Here is a 26,702-nt window from a genome sequence, read left to right as displayed (position 1 = left end):
TCTCCTGTTCCAATGGTATCCTGGAAATCCACGGTTTCTCACTCAGATATTCCTTACACAATCTTTAAAGCTACAAAAAGGCTCACAATGTCAATTTAAAGTTAATTTCATTTACTTGATGAAAATAGTTTAAAATTTACTTTTATGGAAGGTCAGAGGTATGTCATCGACAATATGTCTCGACAATTTAACTCGATCAGTATGACAATAACCTTGCACCCATAAGCTTCCTTCCCAAAATGCATCATTTATGGCTTCCATATTTTTCCAATATGCAACTTTTATATGTCGCCAGACAAAAACAGATCCTTTCGGGGCCCATCGAATGTGGCAAATCAGAGGTCTCGGTTTTTGTTTTTAAACAACTGAAACATTGTACCAGTGTAAAACAAAAACGACGGAACTTTTATAGGTGCAGAACATGTTGGTTTCTCTCAAACCTCGTTACTTTGTCAGTGTATGTATACATTCAGAGGATGAAATCAGACACCACCGTCTTTAGGAAGAGTTACATGCAGGTGATGTTAACACAATGTTAGGAAGAGAGACATGTCATTATTGCACGTGATCATCTTCGCTAGCCGATATAATAACCCTTTCTACACCTTGGCGTATGGAGCAAATATTTCTTTGCTTCGGTCTGTAAATTTTATTGGATGCGGCGGCAAGCCACCGAATCCAATCAAAATTAAGTTACTCGTATTGAACACTGTTCCTGCATGATCGAGGTGAGCACACACTTTGAATGGACTGATAAATAAGAATTTTCCACTGCCGGTCTGTGTTTGTACAAATGAATTTCACTCAAATGCACTTCATTCTGGTACGTGTTAGGGTTACTTTTGGTATTAAACTTGCCAAGTTTCCTTTTTAGGTCAGTTGCCTCCTACATTTTCGGCCGATGTACAACGTACCGATGTTACACTCTACTGGTTAGCTGGCATTACATATTAAGGGAGGAAACTCATGAAATCCAGTAGATGTCGCTAGGACAAAGCACTGAAATATCTCTTGGATCCGCCAAAGTGTAGATAAAGTTATCATATCGGAACCTTGGCTATACGAAGATGGCAGGTGATGTTAACACAAGTTTTTGAGAGACTGCTTCAGAATTAACGCCCCTAAATATAAAGAATTAAAGGATTTCGTGGGTCGAAATCAGATAAGGCGATAAATATTGCACCAAACTGTATCGGTCCAACTAATTATATGCCCCTTATCAAACTACGATTGATTATATACTGACTGACCACATCGTTAGTTTCATTGTATCCATTTTTCTCCAAGGTTGATATAATACTCATGTGCTTCAAGCATTTTTCTTTATTCGTATAAAGTTGGTAATTTAAATTTTTATTCTTCTTGCAGTTGATTGTGGAACGTGACCTCTTCTCACTATTCGACTTCTACTTAAGGGTGCTCAAGAATGTTTATTAAATTCTTCAAAATTTGGTAATAAATATTCATGACAAACTCTGAAATTCCCAAGTGTGTCCCCAAAAACTATAATTAGGGGATAAAATCGCCCTTGCAGTAGCTGTGGTTCATCTTTGTTCCAGTCAAGAACTGTGTGTTCCAGTGGTGGATTTGTTTAAGGTTCACCCGTACAGATCACATACATCTCACTTCTGTGTGAGTTCGAGTCTCAGCTAGTTATGTAAGTAAGCTTGCCAGAAGCTTCCCATGGGTCAGAGGTTTATCCGAGACTCTTCCAATGTTTATCGTGTGCAGAAAAATGACATTTAACACTTCAAATTCCAGTAAAGATCAAAAGATCAAGCAAACACTCTGCCCAAATTTTAAAACAGTTAAACGTTCACTGGCAGAAAACTGTTTCATTGTTCCTTTTCCAATATAAACTGTCATTGACTGACATGCAACCAATACTAATAAAAATATTTCTCTAAAGTTGTCTCAATGTGTTTAATTTCCTCTTCATACCAGACAATTTTCCACAAAGCGAATTGATAGATGATACCGTTACTCAGCTGTCATCCTCATAGACATCTGATTTCCATTGCAACAACACTAATAATAATAATAATAATAATAATAAAGTGTATTTAATAAGGGTAAGTCAGTTAGTTACAAAACGGAACTAATGTACATTGAAGCCCTATATGATAATTGATGCTGAATGCAAATCAATGTCCATCTCACCCGTACATGTTCACATAGTAGTCACAGTCCAACTCCATTGAAAAAATCCCTATTCAGATTGGCATTATCAGATTTTCTTCTCAATTATATATATTTATGAATTTGACATCACAAATTTTCATCTGTCTCTCAAGTTTCTATCAACTGGATTTTGAAATAATATACATGACACAATGACACTGTGGCTACATAAAACGTTTGCCCCCAAACCATGTGACACTTGTCGACATCTCACTTCAAACTGTGCCACTACTATATTTATTACTTGTATGTAAAACACAAACCTAGATTTAGTTGACAAAATTCAGTACCATAAACCATTTTTGGTAACCAAGAAATCATTTTTTTCTGTGCAAGACTGTTTTTTCAAAATATAATTATTTGAACACGTGATTATGTGAGTCCTGATTAACTGGACATTAAGGCTGGGTTTCACCTGCTTTTATTCATGTCATTTAAGTATGCTTTAATTATCACGTCTGTTATATACGTCATTCTATACACTGGCACATATTTTGACGACAAAAATTACATGAGAGAAGATATAAACCTGAAGGAACATTTGTGGTGAAAGCATCATTTTGTTAACACTACAGTACACTAGATCTAGTGAATGATACTTTTTTTGAGCTGTCCATCTATTTCCTTGATCCCCCTCCCCAACAATATTACAATAGGTGTTTTAGTGACAACCCTATGTTGATATGACCATCGGTTCAGAGTAATAACAAGATGTTCAAGTTGGCCACTAAAACAGCGATACTTGATGCCCTAGTAGCAGAATTTCAGTTCGATTAAACCACACCTTGGGATGTGTGTGTGTGTGTCAAGTTTCATGGCAATGATGCAAGTAGCTAAGGAGGAGTAGTGATAACAAATTTGTACTAACAGACAGATGGCTAACAGAAAACCAGCAGAGGTAATAAATCCCCCCTCATTCACATTTAATTCTGCAAGGGGTTTAACACAGTGTACTTTACCCTTTACGAGATAAATAAATATGCAAATACATTTTCTAAAGGAGACTGAGTACAAGTTTGACAAAATGGCATGGAAATAAAAGCTATGTAAGGAACACAGCAGATCATTTAACCCTGCATTCAAGGTATTTTTTTCTTATGAGTATCTTAATTACTTTGATTTGCATTTTAACAGAAGGCTTCTTTCTGTCCAAGGTAAGTTTTACTCCACACTTTGCTTGCTACAGTGTGTATTCCTACTATAACTGCAGCCTACAATGAGATGTTAAGTCTGTGGCCTACTGAAGACTGCCTACAATGCGATTTTAAGTCTGATGTCTGTGGCCTATGGAAGAATGCCTACGAGATTTCAAGTCTGTGGCCTATGGAAGATTGCTTACAATGAGATTTTAGGTCTGATGACTGTGGCCTATGGAAAATTGACTACAATGATATTTCAAGTCTGTGGCCCATGGAAGATTGCCTACAATGAGATTTTAAGTCTGATGACTGTGGCCTATGGAAAATTGCCTACATTGAGATTTTAAGTCTCATGACTGTGGCCTATGAAAGATTGCCTACATGAGATTTTAAGTCTGATGTATGTGGCTTATGGAAGATTGCCTACAATGAGATTTTGGGTCTGAGATCTGTGGCCTATGGAAAATTGCCTACAATGAGATTTAAAGTATGATGTCTGTGGCTTATGGAAGATTGCATACAAAGAGATTTCAAATCTGTGGCCTATGGAATATTGCCTACAATGCGATTCTAAGTCTGATGTCTGTGGCCTATGGAAGACTGCCTACAATGAGATGTTATGTCTGACGTCCATGTCTAACCAACAATTCTGAAATTGAAACGTTTTATTCTTATTATGTATGGCAGATTACAATTATAAGAAAACACATCCTCTTTTAACTTTTTATTATGTTTGTTTACTGTGTTTGTAAAATGTACATGGAAGATAGTATATGGGATGTAACTTATCCAATTTGTACAAATCACTGTACAAGAACTACACATTTGGACACTGTATTGTAAAAGTTCTCATACAAACTGTATGCAAATCTTCCTAATCATATCTACCATATGCACAAGTATTTACAAGAAAACTATTTGGCAATTTATGTAGTTAGAATCTAGAAATGACCACTGTAAATAATTCCTGGCAATATCTGTAGTGAGAATCTAGAAATGATCACTGTAAATAATTCCTGGCAATATCTGTAGTGAGAATCTAGAAATGACCACTGTAAATAATTCCTGGCAATATCTGGAATTATCATCTTGATATAAACTCTGTAGATATTCCCTAAATAGAAATATATTAAAAGTCAATATCTGGAGTGATCATCAAGAGATGATCACTGTAGTTAATCCCTACCAAGAAACGTATTAACATTCAATATCTGGAGTGATCATTTCGATAAAAACACTGCATATAATCCATACAAAGAATATTATATTATATTGTTGTATATACTTTTTTCCACAAGTCAGATCCAGCTGCAAACTTCATAGATCCAGATTTGCGGCTGCATAATGAGCAGGCAGATCTGGATCTGTGTAGTTTGTTAGGTAATCAGTAGAACAAACAACACAGCACAAACTGATCTGACAGTACATTATGTGGTGGCAGAACTGGGTCTGTGCTGTTTGCAGCTGGTCTTTGCTAATAAATGAGTACATATAGTAAGAGACATAATCCTAGTCATTACACATGCAGCTGAACACAAATAAAAGTCCTCAATTAGGACACTTTTATGTTCTGGTGTCAAGGTTTTAGTATTTATAATCCTATTATGTTCAGTACTATATCCTTATTGTCTGTTAGCATAAGTCTGTATATAGAACCTAATGCAGCATATTATACTGTATAGGTCCATTTCTAAGACTCACAACAAACATAACAGACCCTGATGTGCCATCACATACTACTCCAGCATGTCAAAGTCTATGTCATTTAACTGGAATAATAAACTGTGCAGACATTATTCTGCTGGGTAATTATCAACTGGCATATCAGTGTTTACATCCTTTTGCAGTTCAGCTTGCTCACTACACAGGTCAATATGTTATTCAGTAATACATGCAGGATAGTCTGGATAGTGCTTACACACATTGTCCTATTTTCATGTTAGATACAAGGGGTTATTTTTAACTATTGTACATGACTCTGCCTAAATAACAAAATTGTCATGTAATACAGAGAAAAAAATTGAATATACAAAAATCACATTAACTATATAGTCAATTAACTGTAGAATTGGTAGCAGGCTTGATTAATACAATATAAAATGAAGAGCCAAAATAGTTTTTAATGGATTTTCATTTCTTCTATAGCTTTCAAGTAATTAAACAATGAAAAGTTGAATGTCTATCAATGAAAAAAATGTAGAACAAATAAAACCATAATGACTGCTCTTTGAAACTGAAAAATTACTAAACTGAATAGAATTGTTGTGTATACTAAATTAAAAGTCCATAAAGAACTATGACATAATGTTAAGTGAACTGACCATTATAAATATTACCACACTTTTAAAAAAACTGAATGAAGAAATGATTCAGTGAAATGTAATATATTATACCTAAATGGTGCCACAAATTGGCACAGTTCTAATTGCATACAATGAAACATTTTGGACAAAAGACATATAGGTTATTAACATTTTTGTAATAATATGTGAAATAATAGCTCACATAATAATTTAATATGGCCCAAACTCTGCACAATTAAAGTGAACACAATAATCTCAAAGTTCTTGTACACATACTCACACCTTACCATTCCTTTTAAAAATAAGTTTTCTCTAAATACTATGCCAGTAGAAGACTACCTTTATAACTGAAGATTCTTGTATTTACCAATCAATGACTAGAAGAACACAGTGACATCACTCTATAACTTGAGGAATGGTGAGCAATTCAGTTACCTAAATACACTCCCCCCTCTCCCACATATGCTCCTATCGTGAGTTAACAGGGTTCTCTCAAATGAAAACAACTGTGTAAGTAATTGAGCCAAGTTGCAAGTCAAGAGAGGCAATAACTCTTGCAAATACTGAAGGCACAATGATTCGGTTAGTAAACACATCTTGGATTGATTACACAACAATGTAGCCTTTAAATCCGTCTCTAAGATGAACTCATTATGTAAATCAAATATAACTCTTACAGGGAAGTATATGTCATACTTCAGATAATTGTAAAATGTACAAAATCCAAAGTCAGAAATGCATCATTTACTGCACGATTGGTTAGGCGCAGAAGACTGTCATATATAGCATCAGTTGTAAGTTGAACAGAGTGATATCCCTTAGGTAAATCACTGAAGCACGAGGTTCATCCAGTCCCGAGTTGTTATTTCAAGAACCTTTCAACCAGTTCCAAGGTTTCTGAAAGTATTTCTCTTTAACCTGCTGCAACTGAACATTCTCAAAATGTTCCTGCATAAATAGGAATAAGAACTAAAGAAAGAACAGGTTAACTAATCAGCTCACCTCTACTGTAATATGTTTTTATTCAGTAGGAACATTCTGTATTTGTTCAGATACACAAAAGTTCAGGAAAACCTTTTCAACAAGTTTCTCAAAGCAAACCCAAAAATTTCTGGACTTATTGTATGAACCATGAAGCATTGTGATTTGTCAATATGCACCATGGAGCACAGCCATGTTCAGATGCTGCCAAAATAGGTACAAAGTTTCACAGCAATCCATCAAAACTACACCAGAAGATGTGTTCAGATTCAGCTACAAACCTAGTTGTGTTCACAAGACACATTCCATTCAACTGCAAAACAATTAGAATAATTACAAATTTTTTTTATCAATATCTGCATCTTCTGACCCTAATTAATAATTCATGGCGATCTAATGCAAACAGAGACCAGTTACAAAGTTACAACGTACATTATATCCAGCACCAAGTCAAATTGCAAATGATGTCCGTTTTTTGTACATTTCACAGTAATCCATAAAAACTGTAACACTAGTTGCATTCACAAAATCATTTCATACACTATGACATTTAGAAACCAGACAAAATGGGGGATAACCTAGAGCAGCTATTTGCTCACATCTTGGAAACAAACCATAAAAAAAAAAATAGCACAACACAATATGTTCACATGAATGTGTGAAAAACAGAGGGATGGGTGAATGGAAGGATGACTGGATGACAGGAATTCTATATAACCCATATATATCATTAACCTATCGCTTAACATGCAATCCAATCAACCACTGCCCAATCTATCATCCAACCAGATATAAATCCTAAAAGCTGTAGACTGGTAGACAGACTACAGTTTGTATAAATGAGTGGGTCTCTTTAACAGATTTGACTATATAATGTATATATTTAAAATCTTACCGCTGATGGTCAATGATGCTGTTGTCATAGAAGTCAAAGGTCAAAGAGGTGAGTGGGTCATACTACTTGTTTTGCCTCTTTTTTAAGGTCCAAGATAGGATCCATATTAACTCAGAATTAGGGTTCACTTCTATGTGTCTCTTGAGCATAGACAACTGTCCTATTTGTATTCATGGAAATATGAGGTGTTGTGCTTATAGGGTTAGGAAGACAGGACATGTTTCTTCCTGTTCATAACTGGAAGACTCCATCCATTCCCAGCACTTCCCAATTTGGGTAAATCACCAGCTCCCTTAAGAGAGGTGTCCAGGGTACAGAAGGCATCTGTAGCCAATATCCAGTAGCAAGTTCCACCTTCCAAAATGTGTTAGTGATCTTGCTTGGATAGACCTGGATTTAAGTCAATGAAATTTAATTCATTAAGAGTTCAGTTCCCTGAACAGAAACTTCCATTATGGTATACATCATCTGACCAGTCATTTCCCAGACAGTGTCAGGTGATGGTCACTGAGGGTACGTTTCCAGTCATCTGTAGCTGATCACCAGGAAATGTGTCAAGCAACAGTCAAAGAAGGTCGTCACCAGCCAGACATGAGGAATTGTATATACCCTAATATATGTCCATGAATTATTACTTAACAAATGTACCAATCAACTTCTGCCCACTCAGGTGGGTATAAATCCTTACCTGAAGACATGCCAGAATTAAGATTCATCAATCAAAAGTTCATGGACTTCTCTAGATAATTTGTCCCAAAACCTAACTGAGCACCAAAAGTCAACTTACACTTGAAATTCTAACACCAGAAATCATATTAAGCCCCTTTAATAATGTCAAGATTATTATGGAATATGGAGATGTACTTTTTTTATTGCTGTTCGTTTTATTTTTAAATACATTCCTTAATGCAAGATAGGCTATATACAGTGGTCAGTACAACTGGTGCAGGAAAAACCTGGCAAACCTCGGATTAGAACCTATTACTCATGGAAAGCTACTGCCAGCTTTCTCATATACCCACAATGGCAGAGCCTGAGATTAGAGATGAGATGTCAACGATTGGTAAAGGTGGATGCTTTAGACCACTCAGCCATCCAGGGCCTCTACTTCTTTTTATGCAACGTTATTAACTCCTTGGTTTGGATTTGAGACAGCCTTCAAATTCTGTGATTATCATATTTTGCTTCATAAACACACTTTTCCACAAAAAAAGCCCCCACTCCATCCCACCCACTTCCTTTGGATTAAAATATAACAAGTACCTATCTTAGAACTGGATGCATATCTATTCAATAATGGAATTCAATCAAGAAAGCAAAGTTTACATTAATTTAGTCAAATTTTACGCACAATATCTACAGATAGAAGCATTCATACCTTGCAGGTGCCATGCCACTTGCTCCAGCTCAGACAAGTGTCCCTACTCTGGTAGGAAAATGACATTGGCCTATGCTGTGTTAGCTCCCAGAGTTTGAGTGAACTGGGTAACATTTCTATTTTTATCTTGACTGACCAAATTGATAAGTATCTTAAAGTGCAGAGACATAATAGTCCTTATTTTTACATGCCAGGTGCATCTGTTTGGCACAATATTTTATGATATTTCATTACAATAGCCTGGTTCCATTTGCCACAAACACCACGCCACACTTAAAGGATGGAAGCCTCAAATGTAAGTTGTTAGATAATCAGACAAAACATACATTACATTTGATATTAATCTATGGTTAGAGCATATTTCAGCTGCACATAACAGCAACATCCTGAGCTATTGCATTCTATCCCCTTCAATAATAGAACAATCAAGATTTTGAAAATCTTAACTTTTTAAAAGATCAGAAAGACTGACATGAATCTTATAAAAGGTAACAGTGGTTGGAATAATAAAAATGTACAACGTTCAAGTCTTACAATGCAAAGCATGACCAATGCCTACTGAGTCTAAATATGCAATTAAGCACTTTAATATAAAAATATTTACATTCATTGCACTAGAAAAAAGTGATTACACATTAATGAATATAATTTATTACACTGAACTGAATAACCTAGATGAGAAAACAGAAAGCAAAATGAAACAGAAAATGCAAATTGTGCAACGTTCAGACCCTCTGCTGCAATGTATTTCAATGCGAAGCATCATTTTCTTCATTTATGTCAAATTAATGATTATTTCTTACAGCAGTAATCATACAGGTGATTAAACAGAAAGCATTCCTTCACTGCAGAATTGTGATGAGGGCACATGCTCCAACATGACTGGAGGTTGTTTTTCTTTCCATCTCTCTTTGGAAAAAATGTTTCCCCCCTCCTCATAAAATATTTCTATTATCATGGTTATATTGTATTTGCACCCTGTATTGTATGACATTATTCCTATAAATTACTCAGAACTTTTGTAAACTAATTACATTTGAAAGAAGATGAAGGTATTGATTAAAAATAGAGATTTGGTTTACCTTTATTTTCCCAACAGTGTACCATATATACTCACTTAAAAGTAGAGTGAACTGTAATCAACACAGACCCAGAAGATTAGCATCTGACTACTCCTAACAAACTGCATAGACCCTGATCTCCAGGTGTATCATGTGATAGCAGATCTGGGTCTTTGTTGTTTTACAGCTGGGCTTGATTAATATACAAGTATGTACAGTATAGGTTTTTAAATTGTCATGCCATGATTAGTTAGTATGAATTACAACTTATTACACTAATCGGAATGGTTGGAGAGCAAGGGTGAAGATAGTAGTGAATTGTTATATCAAATGATACTTATGCTTTAGGGACCACTGTATTATGATGTTGGGATATATGAGGCTATCTACAATTCATACATGACATTTCTGGCATCACCAGGTGACTTAAGAACTGTTCCCAAACTTGTTTAAGCACAAGGCAATTAATTATACAGTGTATGATATGGAACTTGATACAAAATTTATTACTGCAAATGTATATTCCATAAAATTATGTTACTTATTTCCCAGATATAAAATATTTAAATGAATGAATGACAGACTGAAGCAATATCACTCTGGCATTCAAGATTTATATTCATTTCTTGATTTATACAGCATTTCATATAAGGAGGATTATGGCTACACTTTCATAAAATAAACAGCTTTCAAAAAGTTGTACTACCATCCTTTATTTTTCCTGCATTTAACTAACTAACAAATGCGTGTAACAAGAAAATAAGCCAGTATTAATTAAACCGCTATATTCAGATATGCACAAATGTGTGTAACAAGAAAATAAGCCAGTATTAATTAAACCGCTATGTTCAGATGTGCACATATGCAAGTTTCATGCATCATTAAAAAAGATTCCCAAGAAAGTTCAGTTTCAAAAAAATGTAAATAATTCCCCAAACATATACCATCCTAAAATGAAACTTAATATGAACACTTGTCATTCAAAATACCTTGACAATCTTGTCCCTTTATAATGACATAAGGCAGGGTACTGTCCCTCTATGAGGACACCTAAAACACAATACTATCACTTTCTAGGGAAACAAAAGCACAATACAATCACTTTGTAGGGCAACAAAAACACAATACTATCACTTTCTAGGGCAACAAAAACAATACTACCACTTTCTAAGGCAACTAAAACAATACTATCACTGTCTATGGCAACAAAAACACACTACAATCACTTTCTAGGGCAACAAAAACGCTACTATCACTTTCTAGGGCAACAAAAACAATCACTTTCTAGGGCAATAAACACAGTACAATCACTTTGTAGGGCAACAAATACACAATACTATCGCTTTCTAGGGCAACAAAAACAATACTATAAATTTCTAGGGCAACAAAAACACAATTCTATCAATTTCTAGGGCAACAAAAACACAATACTATCACTTTCTAGGGCAAAACTGCTCACTCATTTAACAGTACTTCCAGCACACTGCTCACCACTGGGCAGTAATCCCAGTACATTGCTCTCACTATTTCTTGCTACTCATTTGCTACATACAATGTTTAAAAGCAGAAATGCATGATGTGGAAAGAAAGTAATTGATTTTAATGAATTACTGATTTGCTTCATAAAAATCAAATTAAAGTTTTATGGTTGAACTTTCAAAAGGCTAGCTTTACCATCAGGGCAACAGAGTGCACTATCAGGAAAGCACATGCTTTTTCTTAAAAGAGATAATATAACATGAGCTACTTAAATACAATTCACTAAATTACCTCAAAAGTGGCATTATATGCTACATGTAGCATTATAAATATCTGTCTGTCCAGATGCACTGTTTAAAAAGCTTTCAAAAAGGTCTCAAAAACATTACTACCCTAGGAATCCACAATCCTTAGTTTATGTGTTCAATCACTGTCCATACAGTATCATCTGTAACTACTGTCATGTGCCCTAGGAATCTTCACAATCCTTAGTGAACGTATTCTGTTGATACATTAGTATCAGTATCAGTGGTCATGTGCCCTAGAAATCTTACTTTGTTTATGTGTTCAACTAGTGTCAGTACATTAATATTGGTCCAAGTGGTCATGTGCCCTAGAAATCTTCCTTAGTTCATGTGTTCAATAAATGTCCATACATTAGTATCAGTCCAAGTGGTCATGTGCCCTAGAAATCTTACTTGGTTTTTGTGTTCAATTAGTGTCAGTACATTAGTATCGGTCCAAGTGGTCATGTGTCCTAGAAATCTTCCTTAGTTCATGTGTTCAATAAATGTCCATACATTAGTATCGGTCCAAGTGGATATGTGTCCTAGAAATCTTCCTTAGTTCATGTGTTCAATAAATGTCCATACATTAGTATCGGTCCAAGTGGTCATGTGCCCTAGAAATCTTACTTGGTTTATGTGTTCAATTAGTGTCAGTACATTAGTATCGGTCCAAGTGGTCATGTGTCCTAGAAATCTTCCTTAGTTCATGTGTTCAATAAATGTCCATACATTAGTATCGGTCCAAGTGGTCATGTGCCCTAGAAATCTTACTTGGTTTATGTGTTCAATTAGTGTCAGTACATTAGTATCGGTCCAAGTGGTCATGTGCCCTAGAAATCTTCCTTAGTTCATGTGTTCAATAAATGTCCATACATTAGTATCGGTCCAAGTGGTCATGTGCCCTAGAAATCTTACTTGGTTTATGTGTTCAATTAGTGTCAGTACATTAGTATCGGTCCAAGTGGTCATATGCCCTAGAAATCTTCCTTAGTTCATGTGTTCAATAAATGTCCATACATTAGTATCGGTCCAAGTGGTCATGTGCCCTAGAAATCTTACTTGGTTTTTGTGTTCAATTAGTGTCAGTACATTAGTATTGGTCCAAGTGGTCATGTGCCCTAGAAATCTTCCTTAGTTCATGTGTTCAATAAATGTCCATACATTAGTATCAGTCCAAGTGGTCATGTGCCCTAGAAATCTTACTTGGTTTATGTGTTCAATCAGTGTCCATACATTAGTATTGGTCCAAGTGGTCATGTGCCCTAGAAATCTTCCTTAGTTCATGTGTTCAATAAATGTCCATACATTAGTATCAGTCCAAGTGGTCATGTGCCCTAGAAATCTTACTTGGTTTATGTGTTCAATCAGTGTCCATACATTAGTATTGGTCCAAGTGGTCAGGGAGCCATGGCAGTTCAGTTAGAAGAATATCAGACTTGTAATCCAAGGGTTACGGATTCAATACCTGCCCTGTTGGCTGCTAAGAGGTGTCCTTGGGAAAAGCACTTAGCTCCCATTTCCATGATATGATAAAGCCAATTATGTCTTAAAAGTGCATTTAACACCAACAAAAACTCCAGGAATTGTCATAATCCTGATTTTACATGTTCAATCAGTGTTTCTACAGTGGTTTAAGCCTCTAAACTCATGTACCCTAGGAATCGTCATAATCATATGTTCACATGTTCAATCAGTGTTCATACAAGTCCTTATACTCATGTACCCAAGGAATCTTCATAAACCTTAGTTATTATAATCAATCAGTTACCATCATACAGTGGTACAGGTCATTATGCTCATGTACTTCACTGTAACACAAGTTTCCTTTCACCAATACAGCACTCTATTCCTATATATTATGTAAATTAAGTGTACTGCTTAAATGTGATCATACAATCTGAACAGAGCCCCCTCTAATTATATATATATATATATATATATATATATATATATATATATATATATATATCCTTCTGCCACCTGATTCTCTCAACAACAGTAGGTCTCACCTTCACGGTAATAGTATTGCACATCAATAAAAACTATTAAAAAACCACCTCTCCGAGGCTTTTTCAAATGGCCATATTGATTTTCAGTCAGGGAAAATCAAAACTGAATTTCAGTCACTCAAAATATTGCTTAGAGTATATTCCTCCTAGAGATTTATTGTGAGCTTGATATGGCATGCACACATCTACGCCAAACACACAACAGCATGCACACATCTACGCCAAATACACAAGAAAATGGAATAATATGTATTCTGGTAAAATGGTTTGAAAGGACCACTCATGTTCATAACACTTTATATTAAAAATGACCATGAGGAGGTAATGGTCATTTTTATGTATTGGGAGATTCAGATTGATCCTGAGAAGTGGAGTCTGTTGACTTAAGTCTGCGTTGAACATCTGGTGAGCGAGTTGGCTTTTTCATCACAGGAGGTTTGACTTTGAGTGGGACCTTTGGCTTCTCTGCAATAGGTGGTGGTGGTGTCGTCATTGTCGTTTGAGGACCTGTTGCTACAGCATTAATCCGTAACTGAAGTTCTTCTAAACTAAATTTACGATTATGCAGACTTGCTGACATGATGGTTGGTCCTTTTGGAACATGTGAAAATGTTGATAGAAGTGGTTGGTTTCCTTTGATAAGCACCTCCCCTTGGAGAAGTGCCTTTTCGGCCGACACATTACGTGGCATAGAGTGTGCTTTCTGGCCTAAGCTAAGTATCTCTTCTGATGACATATTACGTGGCATGGTGTCGGCTTTCTTTAGAGTTCCTTGGTTAGACTTAGCAAAAGTTTCCGCAGCACTAAGTGTGGGGCTGTCCGGCCCACTGCTTTCATGAGGAGATGAGGAGTCCGATCCCTCAGGAAGATCTAGCACTAAATCTGGTGTGTCTTTGGCGGTTGGTTTGTGTTTTAAAGTAGGAAGACTTGTTCTTTTATCAGACTTTTGCTGCTTTTCTAGTGCACTTACATCAGACAAAATCTCTGCCAACACAGTGTCCATACTTTTCAAATCGTCTGATGCATTGAAACGGCTGGAGGTACTCTCCGGGGTGGAAAGCTGGCGCTTGATTTCTGGGTGGTCTACACTTGATGATATTGCTGGTTCTTCCACAACTGATGACTTAACTTCTGCTGACACTGATACACTACAATGTGCACGAGGTGACTCTATGATGGAATCTGAATCGGAAGATTTGCTTGTGATGTTTGGCTGTGATAAAGATTTTTCCAGTGGGGAGTCTAGTGAGGACTTCAAACTCAAATTGAGCGATGACATTGAGCTGCTCTTTTCATCCTCTGCTGGCAGACTTCTCTTGTCGTCAACCCTAGAAGACAAAAAAATATCAAGTGTACAAAATCCTCAAGAAAATATCAAGTGTTCAAAAACCTGAACTGAGTATCTCTTTATCATTGTACTGTTAGTTTACTTATTTTCATGGGGTTCAACTTTTGTGATTTTGTGAAAATGGACATTTTTGTCAATTCTTAAATTTGTGAATTTGGGAAGAAGTACTATTATTTCCAAATGAAGATTGCTCATTGGATCACCATGAAATACACATAAATTTGTAAACTATCCAAAACAGTGACATCACAGTGGAAAAACAAAACTAATTTAAACAAGTAAATCTGTGTAAGTGCTGAAGATAATTCAATTTGACAATTGCACACTTCCATAGTATTCTATCTATCACCTTTGAAAGGTTTAAATGTTTTCAATCATAAACTATTTTGCCAAGAAAAACAAATAATTTTTCCCAATATCCTTAACAAGTATCTTATAAAGGAACGTGATACAAATTCAAAATGTCTGACAACTTTAATGAAGGTATATTATGCACTCCACTGTAGAACGCCTAGCTTTTCAATTTACATTTTATACAGCACATCTGCAATAAAAGTTTGACGAAAGTGTAAATCTTTTATGCCTTCACGAAAGGTTTTACCCCAGTGCTGAAAGATTAAAAATTTATGCTGCAAATGGTCTCTCTTATTTATGAAACACCTTGACAGCTTAGTAAATTAATGTAATGGACCATGCTGTGACCAAGGTAATTCTAACTGAAGCAACAGTTTGGTACAATCTCCCTTTCTGATTAATTTTTTTCCTTCTTTTTATAAAATGTAAAAAAAAGACTGATGGCTTTGTTCTCTCAAGGATAAAAAGAGAAATTGTAACTTTGTTGGCCGTAGTATGGGCCTTGCATGTGTTATAGGTATCATTGTACTATCTATAGTTAATGCCTGGCCAGGCTGTCCCACTTTCAAGATTTCCAAGTTACTATGCAATGCATTATTTTTTCCCCTTGATTTAACCCTTTAAAATGTGCTATCTATTTCCAGAAAAAACCCATATAAATCAGTTTCATAACTAAATATGAATCCAACTTCTTTCCTGGGTATTACGATAACAGACCTATGCCATGATGATGTCACACATGTAAACGAACCCTATAAGCATGCTGAATGACGGGAGTGAATGGTAGGTTAACCTATATCACTGCAATTTAATCAAATCAGTAAGTTTTAATACCGAGTTTGTAGCATCAATATATATAATGTTTTACTTTAGATGGCATGCCAGCACAATACTAGTCAAATGAAAAGTACTAAAATTACAATACATGTATAAAGAAATGAGAACAAAATTTAAAACATTTCAAAATAAATGTAAACATAAAGACTAAAAGATAAACAATAAAAGATAAAGTTGTTGAAATTCTGTAAAATGAATATAAAACAAATGATAGCAGTAAAAATAAAAAACAATCATGAAATATAATTTGTAATCCTAATTCTTTCAACAAGTCCAAGAATTTCAGTGCTACTACATTATCATAGTGCTTCTTGATTATGTTTATATAAAAATGCCTCCATCTTGTGGGGTGGAAAATACTTGACGTGATTGTGTTTCACTCTCAGTGAACACTGACAGAACATGAACTCTGGTCAAGGTTCACCCTTCAAGGATGCACGAGTTTGGTGTGTGTGTCATATACTGATTAGCACAATAAATGTACTTCCTAATTTGTGCTCTGTTCTACATGTGGGATGCCATTCTCCCAAACATATGGAGTCTGGTGATCTGAAACTTGCTGGTGGAGTTTTCATTCCCAAAATATTATCACATATATAGAACATAATGATATATATTTCAAGACAGTTGTTGTTTTGGGCTTTAAATGCCATTTCTCAGTGCAAGATAGGCTATACATTGATCCACAGGAAGCTAGTAGCCTTCTCACATATCCACACTGGCTGAGCCCGAGACTCAAATGCTACAAAACCAAAGATGGCAGCGCTTGGTAAAGGCAAGCACTTTAAACCACTCAGCCACTCATGGCCTTGATATAAACCACTCAGCCACTCATGGCCTTGATTTAAACCACTCAACCACTCACGGCCTTGATTTAAACCACTCAGCCACTCATGGCCTTGATTTAAACCACTCAGCCACTCATGGCCTTGATTTAAACCACTCAGCTATTCAGGGCTTTAAGATAGTATATGGAATTTTCCATTCTGAAATGGGTGATTGCAGGGCAGCTTTGGTTGCTTTACCGCCCATTCATTAGGCACAATTCCAATGTGACTAGGCGGCCAACAGAACAGGATACTTTTTCCAACTTAAGATTTGGAACTAATGGGCTGTCAAATTGTAATGTTCTGCAAAGCTTTTAGTGTGGAAAAGAAAGAGTGTGCATCGAAAAAGATGACATTTGGTTTATGGAGATGTTTTAATCTGGTTAAAATATTTGAGTATGGAGCCCAGGAAAACCCCAAAAAGAACCATCAGCCTAACAGAAGCAACTGGAAAGTTTTGTCACATACCCACATTGGCAGAGCCTGAGACTCGAAGTCCCACACAGACAGAGGTGGCACGGCAGTGATTAGTAATGGTGAGCTCTTAGGCCATATGGCCACCTCAGGCAACCATAAAATATTGTACATGATCTTGGCTTGGTGGCCCAAGTAGTAACTGTCATAATTTTCAATGGTCAAAATCATTACTTGAATGTGAAATTTTTCTCATACTTTACTCTGTGTGTGTGTGTGTGTGTGTGTGTTTATATATATATATATATATATACACACACATATTGAACACAAGGTAATTCAAGTAAAACAATAAGTTTTTGGCATGAGGTTAATATACCATTCATTCACATTCATCAATGCATCTGTACCATAATTATGAATGCTCATTTCTGAAAGCCTTTCCCATGTTTACATTAGTGACATCATTATACAGCAGATGTTTTGATTTTTAAAAGGTACATGAAATACATGGAAGCATCCATTCAAACAATATTACAATAATCTATTTCCTCCCATAGAATAAAAGATGCAGCATGGAAAATGAACTGCCTTAATCTTGACCAAGGTCATTAAGCCGTGATGAGTGATGAACAGTATCAATCAAATGGACAATCTTCTCATCCAATGATCTTAATATACAAGGAATACTGGTATCATACATGGTACAAATTATAAAAGCTGATTAATTACTTATCTGCATAATTACAACCTACATGCATAACTTGTACAAGGTGACTCAGACAATTCTGACATAATAATGACCTTGAAAATCTACTGGTCAAACAGAATTAATTCTAGAAATCAGGACTTTTTCTTTATGAGAACCGAGTCTTGAAATCAGCTCTCCTATTCTTAAGTACTAAAATAATTTCAAGTTGGCTACTTTGGTGACCACTGGGTGAAAGATCAGCATCATTTTCATTTAAAACCAACTAGACATCAAACAAATTCTGTTGGTAAAAACCCTGTTATCAATCCATTCAGGAAGAGCAGCGATAACGAGATCATCAAGTTGGCCAAAGTTGCTTCCATACTGTATGTAATGTGAGCACCATTTTTATTTATGATTAGCTAGATATCATAAAATTTCTTTTGGTAAGAACCTTGTTTCCATATGACTATCCATTCAGGAGAAGTAATAAAAACATTTTCAAGATGGCTGCTATGGTGGCCATATTTTATGTCAGATTGGAATAGATTTAATTTAGGACCAACTAGAAATTTTAAAAAGTTGTGTGGTGAAAATGCCATGTTGATGTGACTTTCCATTTAGGACCAACTAGAAATTATAAGAAGTTGTGTGGTGAAAATGCTGCGTCGATGTGACTTTCCATTTAGGACAAACTAGATACGACAAGAAGTCATGTGGTCAAAACCCCATGTCAATAGGACTTCCCATTTAGGACCAACTCTAGATACGGTAAGAAGTTGTATGGTGAAAACCCCATATCAATAGGACTTTCCATGTAGTAGTGATAACAAGATTTCCATGGTATCCATGTTGGATGTCAGATTGGTACCATTGTCATTTAAGACCAACTAGACATCATAAGAAGTATTTTGGGGACAAGTCCATGTTAATATGACCTTCTATCAACGATGAGTAGTGATAATCAAATTTTCAAGACATCTGCCTTGGCAGCCAACAAAAGACTTCTTCCATATTGCCCATACTGAATGTCTGCTCAGTACCATTTTCATTTGGGCCAACTAGACATCACAAGTCCTTCAGAGAAAATGCTATATTGATATGACCAGCAATAACAAGATATTCAAAACGACTACTGTGGCAGCCATATTGTATAGCCAAGCATTTTCCTTTAGGACCAGCTAGACTTTGGATGATTGTGTGGGTCAAGTTTCATGGCAATCCACCAAGTAGTTCTGAACAATTAGCAATCAGCAAGAGACCATCCCATAAGCCATCTTCTGTTTGGTGACCAGTAGAGCTAACAACGCAATTTAGTTTACTATTTAGTGTTGTTGTATTTAAATTTCCCATCATACAAGTTTCTGAAACGAAGAACTAAATGGTCAAGAACTTTGTGTGACTTTTTGAGACAAGTCACCTTGCACATACTCATTTCCTTACAGACAAAATTCATCTTATTTCTTGTACAAATTGTGGATTGCTAATGTTAAAAATCATGTGCAAAGATAAATCGGAGTATAAAGATTATGAAAGAACAGATCGCAATGAAAAGAAAAAAGAACAACAAAAGGAAATAAAAGTAAGTATTCCTATTCCTTCACCGCTATAAAATTCAGTTACTTCCCCTTATGTTAGAAAGTTGTCTCTTGAAAGCAAAGACTCCATTGCACTAGTGCTTACTATTGGTGTACCATTTGGGCTGTTACAATGAATATATTTATTGACTATCCTCAAGATACCAATCCATACTTACATCACAGAACTATTTCAAATATTTGTTGTCTGTAAATATAACAAAGGGACAGGTTCAAAATTCTTTATATTGTTGTCTGTAAATATAACAAAGGGACAGGTTCAATGTATTCATAATTTTGTTGTCTGTAAATATAACAATGGGACAGGTTCAAAGTATTCATAATTTTGTTGTCTGTAAATATAACAAAGGGACTGGTTCAAAATATTCAATTCTGTTGTCTGTAAATATAACAAAGGGACAGGTCAAAGTATTCACAATTCTGTTGTCTGCAAATATAACAAAGGGACAGGTTCAAAATATTCATTATATTGTTGTCTGTAAATATAACAAAGGGACAGGTCAAAGTATTCATAATTCTGTTGTCTGTAAATATAACAATGGGACAAGTTCAAAGTATTCATTATATTGTTGTCTGTAGATATAATAAAGGGACAGGTTCAAAATATTCAACAGGTTCATATATTGCTGTAAAGGTGGCCTCATCAGGTTAATCTTATCAATAAACAAGAGGTTATCTGAGGTCATCAAGTACATTTTCTTGTGATCTTCAGGGCTATGATATGAACTTAGATACAGGATGATACTGGACCATTTAAGAATCAAAATTATAGGGACTGTATGGGGCATTTAGTCAATATTAGTAACATAATGCATCTACATAATACTTATAATCTATTACTGGCACCTTTTTCTCTCAAGCCTATTGAGTAAATATATCTTAAACCATTATGTGTAGGGAGTGTATATATCATGATTATTATGTGTAGGGAGTGTATATATCATAATTACTATTTGTCCGGTATACATCTTAAACCACTATGTGTAGGGAGTGTATATTTCTTAAACCACTATATGTAGGGAGTGTATATATCTTAAACCACAATGTGTAGGGAGTGTATATATCATAATTATCATGTGTAGGGAGTGTATATATCATAATTACTGTGTGTAGAGAGTGTATATATCATAATTACTACATGTAGGGAGTGTATATATCTTAAACCACTATGTGTAGGGAGTGTATATATCTTAAACCACTATGTGTAGGGAGTGTATCTATCATAATTACTATGTGTAGGGAGTGTATATATCATAATTACTATGTGTAGGGAGTGTATATATTATAATTACTATGTGTAAGGAGTGTACATTTCTTAAACCACTATGTGTAGGGAGTGTATATATATCTTAAACCACTATGTGTGGGGAGTGTATATATCATAATTTCTATGTGTAGGGAGTGTATATATCATAATCACCATGTGTAGTGAGTGTATGTATCAAAATCACTACATGTAGGGAGTGTATATATCTTAAACCACTATGTGTAGGGAGTGTATATATCTTAAACCACTATGTGTGGGGAGTGTATCTATCATAATCAACATGTGTAGGGAGTGTATATGTCATAATCTATATGTGTAGAGAGTGTATATATCATAATTACTATGTGCAGGGAGTGTATATATCATAATTACTATGTGTAGGGAGTGTATATATCATAATGACTTGTGTGTAGGGAGTGTATATATATCATAATCACTAAGTGTAGGGAGTGTATATATAATAATCACTAAGTGTAGGGAGTGTATATATATCATAATCACTAAGTGTAGGGAGTGTATATATAATAATCACTAAGTGTAGGGAGTGTATATATAATAATCACTAAGTGTAGGGATTGTATATATATAATAATCACTAAGTGTAGGGAGTGTATATATATATCATAATCACTAAGTGTAGGGAGTGTATATATAATAATCACTAAGTGTAGGGAGTGTATATATATCATAATCACTAAGTGTAGGGAGTGTATATATAATAATCACTAAGTGTAGGGATTGTATATATATCATAATCACTAAGTGTAGGGAGTGTATATATAATAATCACTAAGTGTAGGGAGTGTATATATCAAAATCACTCTATATCCTTTAGTAGGTATATGAATTGAAGCAACTTGGGACGAAGAACTTGGTCTACTGGTAGTTTTACACACAGGCAGAATTAACAGAACAGATGTGTATTCTACCCAAGTCTTAAGCTTGTACACTGCAGCTAAGGCATCTTGAAGTAGATGGTTCATCTCCATAAGATAGAGTTTAAAGACTGGAAAAAACTGACCAAATCCTAATTTAGCAGAATTTCTTCTATTTAATCTTGACCTAAAATCCAACTCCCATATCAGTTGAAAACAATGAATGACTATCACTGCTTTGAACAAACATGAGACTTAATAAACCCTCCAAAATTAAATTTATTACATTAAAAATGTAGTTGGTAACATGGAGGTCAGACTATGTACAAAGAAATTTCTGGCACCAAGCCTTGAAGTAGAAAGCAAGTAAATCATGGATAGACTTTAACCAGAAAACTGCTGATACTTACGGGTGCTTGATTGATACATAATTAGCAGGAATCAGGCCCTCGTTCCCAGCAAAAGCTCCTTCCCACCAATCTTCTGAAGCTTTGGTATAAAGAATTAGATTATCTCCCTTTTTGAAAGACAATTCACGACCTGTTCGCCCAGAAAAGTCATACAATGCTATGGCTTCGTATACTTCTGTATCTGTAAGAAAATATGAAAAGTGTAGCAGAAATTCAGCAAAACTGATCTTTGTGTAAAACTGTGAAACTGAAACTAACCTTAACTCAAAGTCCAAGCAAGACGAGAGAATTCAGAAAATGAAGTAATACTCTGCAACAACTTTGTTTTAATTACATAATATCAGTGTCCCGGCTGACTGTCATACTGCTTTTTTGTCACCAATTGCCTCAAATGAGACAATTTGGAATTTGCATGTGCACTGGTAACTTGTGTAAATTTTCATGCACATAGATCACAGAATTGTTGGCTTTGAAACAATTTGAGCAAATATGAAGAAAATCCATCATCGGGTTTAAGAAATATAAGCAACAGAAAATACGTTAACCTGAACCATAACACAAATCTTCTATCACTGTGACATTAACCAGAGGGTAAAATGATTCATGCCAATTATAATGTAATGATTCATTATAAGAACCTATCTTGTTGTTAAGAAACAATAGTGCCTCAAAGGGACTGATACTCCAAGGATCAAAAACAAAAAAAAAATGCCAGAATCCAAGACAAAACTCTTTCTTCTTATTAACTGATAAGTGCTAAAACCATTTCTAATATTCTTAAGTTATAATAAGATTTTCAAGATGGCCATTGTTGTAGCCATATTGGATTAAGATTGGGACCCTTGACATTTACAACCAACAATTTTAGATAAGTATGGTATCATTTAATACCAATATGGTACAATTTTAGACATGTATGGTATGATTTAAGACCAGTATGGTACAATTTTAGATAAGTATGGTATGATTTAAGACAAATATGGTACAATTTTAGACACATGGTATGATTTAAGACCAATGTATCTTCTAGAAAGGAACAAAAAGTCAAAATCTGTGATTAAGAATGATATACAATTACTCCACATGTACATCTTCTAGAACAAATCCAAATCTGTGATTGGGACTGATAAACAATTACTCCACATGTGTATCTTCTAGAAGGGAACAAAAAGTTAAAATCTATGATTGAGAATGATATACAATTACCCCACATGTACATCTTCTAAAAGGGAACAAGTCCAAATCTGTGATTGGGACTGATAAACAACTACTCCACATGTGTATCTTCTAGAAGGGAACAAGTCCAAATCTGTGATTGGGACTGATAAACAATTACTCCACATGTATATCTTCTAGAAGGGAACATGTCCAAATCTGTGATTGGGACTGATAAACAATTACTCCACATGTATATCTTCTAGAAGGGAACAAAAAGTTGAAATCTGTGATTGAGAAAGATATACAATTACTCTACATGTATATCTTCTAGAAGAAAAGGAACAATATGATAACTTGTGCAATGTAACAAAGTACACAGAAGAGGGGTGGGGGAAGACAACTTTTAAATATAGTTATATAAATTGCTCTCTTGACCAAAAAGTTGCTCATTTAAATGCAAGGCCTAAGGACTTGGAAAGCAAGTACATAACAGGGCCAAATTAATTCAACATTTCAAGAAGATGGCTCCTTCCAAGAGGGAAGGGTTTTTTTTAAAGAAAAATTCAGTAGTGTACATCAATTAGAGTACCTAAAAACTATAACATCAAAATTTTAAAGCATTTATTGTAAAAAGAGTAGTTGTTTTTTTTCTCTTGTAAAGATGCCTTTAATGAAACTACAAATATTTTCTTGGGCATTAAATTAATGAAGTATATGATATCAATAAAATGTTAGTGTTATTACATTTCCGTGAATCTTTAACTTCAGAATATTAATTACCCAGAATTAAAGTGAACTACTGATGGACAAAAAAAAAAAAAATGTTGGTGGTAGTCATTGTACAAAATGGAAAAGCTATATATGTATTTGCATGCTACATTGGTCAACATGACATGAAGATAACTGCTTCATTCCAACACAAGGTGATGATGGCCACATTTAACATGCAGCTAGCACACAAAGTGTGATTTCCTAGTCAATTTTAAAGTAACATGTACAAGGCCCCCATCTACTGATGTTATTTTTTAACATAACATCATGCTGTTGAAATCATGGCAATTAATATTAATTAATAAATATCACTAATTTCAGAACTGATTGCCTGGATAAATGTTGTAGGTCTTTAAAATACAAAAATTTGATCACATTTTTTTTGCATAGGAAAATAAGTTTTGCTTACAAAATTTGATAAAGATTTATGCCCTTTAAAGTTTTGTGATTAAAAGTATATGATATAAAAATAAGAACTTTTGTATTTATAAGATCGTAAATTCTACATTTCCTCTTTTCAATCCTTATATTTTTATTTCTTTTTATATCATTCTAACATAATCAATCATTTTTCCACTTACACTGATTAACAGAGAATTTCCTGTAATGTCAAAGCAGTGATACTGTCTGGTACATTTACTAATACAGTATGTCCTGTGATGTCCATACAGTGATATTGTTTCTGGTACCTCGATTAATACAGTATTTCTTGTGATGTCCATACAGTGATATTGTCTGGTACCTTTACTAATACAGTATGCCCTGGGATGTCCATACAGTGATATTGTCTGGTACCTTGAACTTCATTGGACTCAACCCCTCCCCCCAATGAATTAATATAACTCTACATACTAACACCTGAAGTAAACTGGGTCACATAGAAAAATATGCAGTAAATGTACAAATTCTTCATTGACCTGGTGTGAATATGCAAAGTTTGCTACTGATCTGAACATGCAAAATTGCCACAGTAAAAACAAAAAACAAAATTTAAATTATTTTTCTCCTTTAACAGCAATATCTAATTTTTTATTTATGCATTAAGTCTCAGCCTAAAACATACGTGAAAGCTTGGGGTATTGTCAAGTACAGGGTTACATATTAATGTTTGCGTGACAAATGGTAAACATACAATTACATTGTAAAAAGCTGTGTATAAATAACTTGGCTATACAATAATCAGGTGATCATGGTTAACAATGTACATTTGGTAAAACACAGATGATCTGGACTCAATAACAGAAACAATTTTTTTATAAGATTGTTGGTCATCTAATTAACCAATAAATTAAAAAAATTAATGTTATGGGGAGTCACTGTTAATCTTCATCATCAGAAAGTCCAGATAACCAGTATATTTTGATATACATTTATTTACTTCAAACTAACCTTACCATGAATTAACATGGCATCTTGGAAAATGAAAACTGATAAGGGTGCATCCTAAATGTGGAAGAAATTAACATCTTAAAATCTCTTAACTGATTTGTACACTGGTTATTTCTAATTGTATTTATTTCCATATTTAACAACAATAGAAAGGATTAAAAACAAAAAAAGCTTCAAATTTGTGTTGTCTACTTGAAAAATTTCATTATGTTGTAAAGACAGAATGCCAATTTGGCTTTACTTCTTAATTACTAGCCTAGAGCCCTTGTTTTACTCCCCATTTCTATTTTCTGCCCAAAACAATGTACTTCAGGCACCTTAGAGTGAATCTCAGCTGGGAGATGTTAATAATTCAAGCACGACTAGACACGGTGACAAAATGAATTCCATCATGCACACCATTTTCACAAAAATAACAATTTTCACTGTAATGAGGCCACAAAAAATTAGGCAGTTTATACAACAAAATAAGTTCTCCAGCATGGATGAAAGATGTCAAGCATGGATGAATTATGTCTAGCCTACAAAAAACCCATTACAAATAGTATTATTATATACCCCTCACATTACTTGTAATGATTCATTCAAGTTTTCTCTTATTGGAAATCATCAAGGACATACTGGGTACCTTTAAGCACATGCTGGACTCAAGTTTGTTGCTGTGCAACACAATGTCAGAACAAGTCAATCACAATGAACAGGAGGTGAATATATATTACATCAAACAGTGTATTTATGCTTGATTCAGTAATTCAAACAATATTCTTTAAAGAACATTTACATTACTTTTGAATTTGGAACAGTAATTTAAGGATGGAGGGTACTATAGAAACAACAATGGAGTTCACATTATTTATGGGGAAAATATTTTAAAATAATTGAAATCTGTTCCTTTTTGTAATAATTGGTAAAAATTCCTATTTTGGACAATTATTTACCCCACCCAATGTATTCCCAAATTTGCTAAGGTGCACTGCGTCTATGCTATGCCAATATTGGAACCACAGCTTTGTAGTCTATGCTATGCTAATATCAGAACCATAGAGATTT

General features: G+C 34.7%; 1 protein-coding gene across 3 annotated transcripts in view; it reads right to left on the bottom strand.

Moving 5' to 3' along the window:
• Positions 1 to 4,031: 4,031 nt before the first annotated feature.
• The window catches only part of LOC149788475 (SLIT-ROBO Rho GTPase-activating protein 3-like), a 241,384-nt gene continuing 218,713 nt past the window's right edge, over positions 4,032 to 26,702 (bottom strand). For all 3 annotated transcript variants that reach the window (XM_089974460.1, XM_089974459.1, XM_089974461.1), the window contains exons 18-19: positions 22,335 to 22,515; positions 4,032 to 15,041 (exon numbers count right to left, since the gene is read on the bottom strand). In XM_089974460.1, coding sequence (XP_089830586.1) covers positions 14,048 to 15,041; positions 22,335 to 22,515 — 1,175 coding nt within the window. In that variant the 3' untranslated portion in view covers positions 4,032 to 14,047. The remainder of the gene's footprint in view (positions 15,042 to 22,334; positions 22,516 to 26,702) is intronic.

This window comes from Sinohyriopsis cumingii, chromosome 11 (genome assembly GCF_028554795.1).
Source record: "Sinohyriopsis cumingii isolate HCF-2022 chromosome 11, ASM2855479v2, whole genome shotgun sequence".
In the NCBI taxonomy this organism is placed as follows: Eukaryota; Metazoa; Mollusca; class Bivalvia; order Unionida; family Unionidae; genus Sinohyriopsis; species Sinohyriopsis cumingii.
The sequence above is the reverse complement of the archived record's forward strand: the minus strand, read 5'-3'. Positions and strand labels throughout refer to the sequence as shown.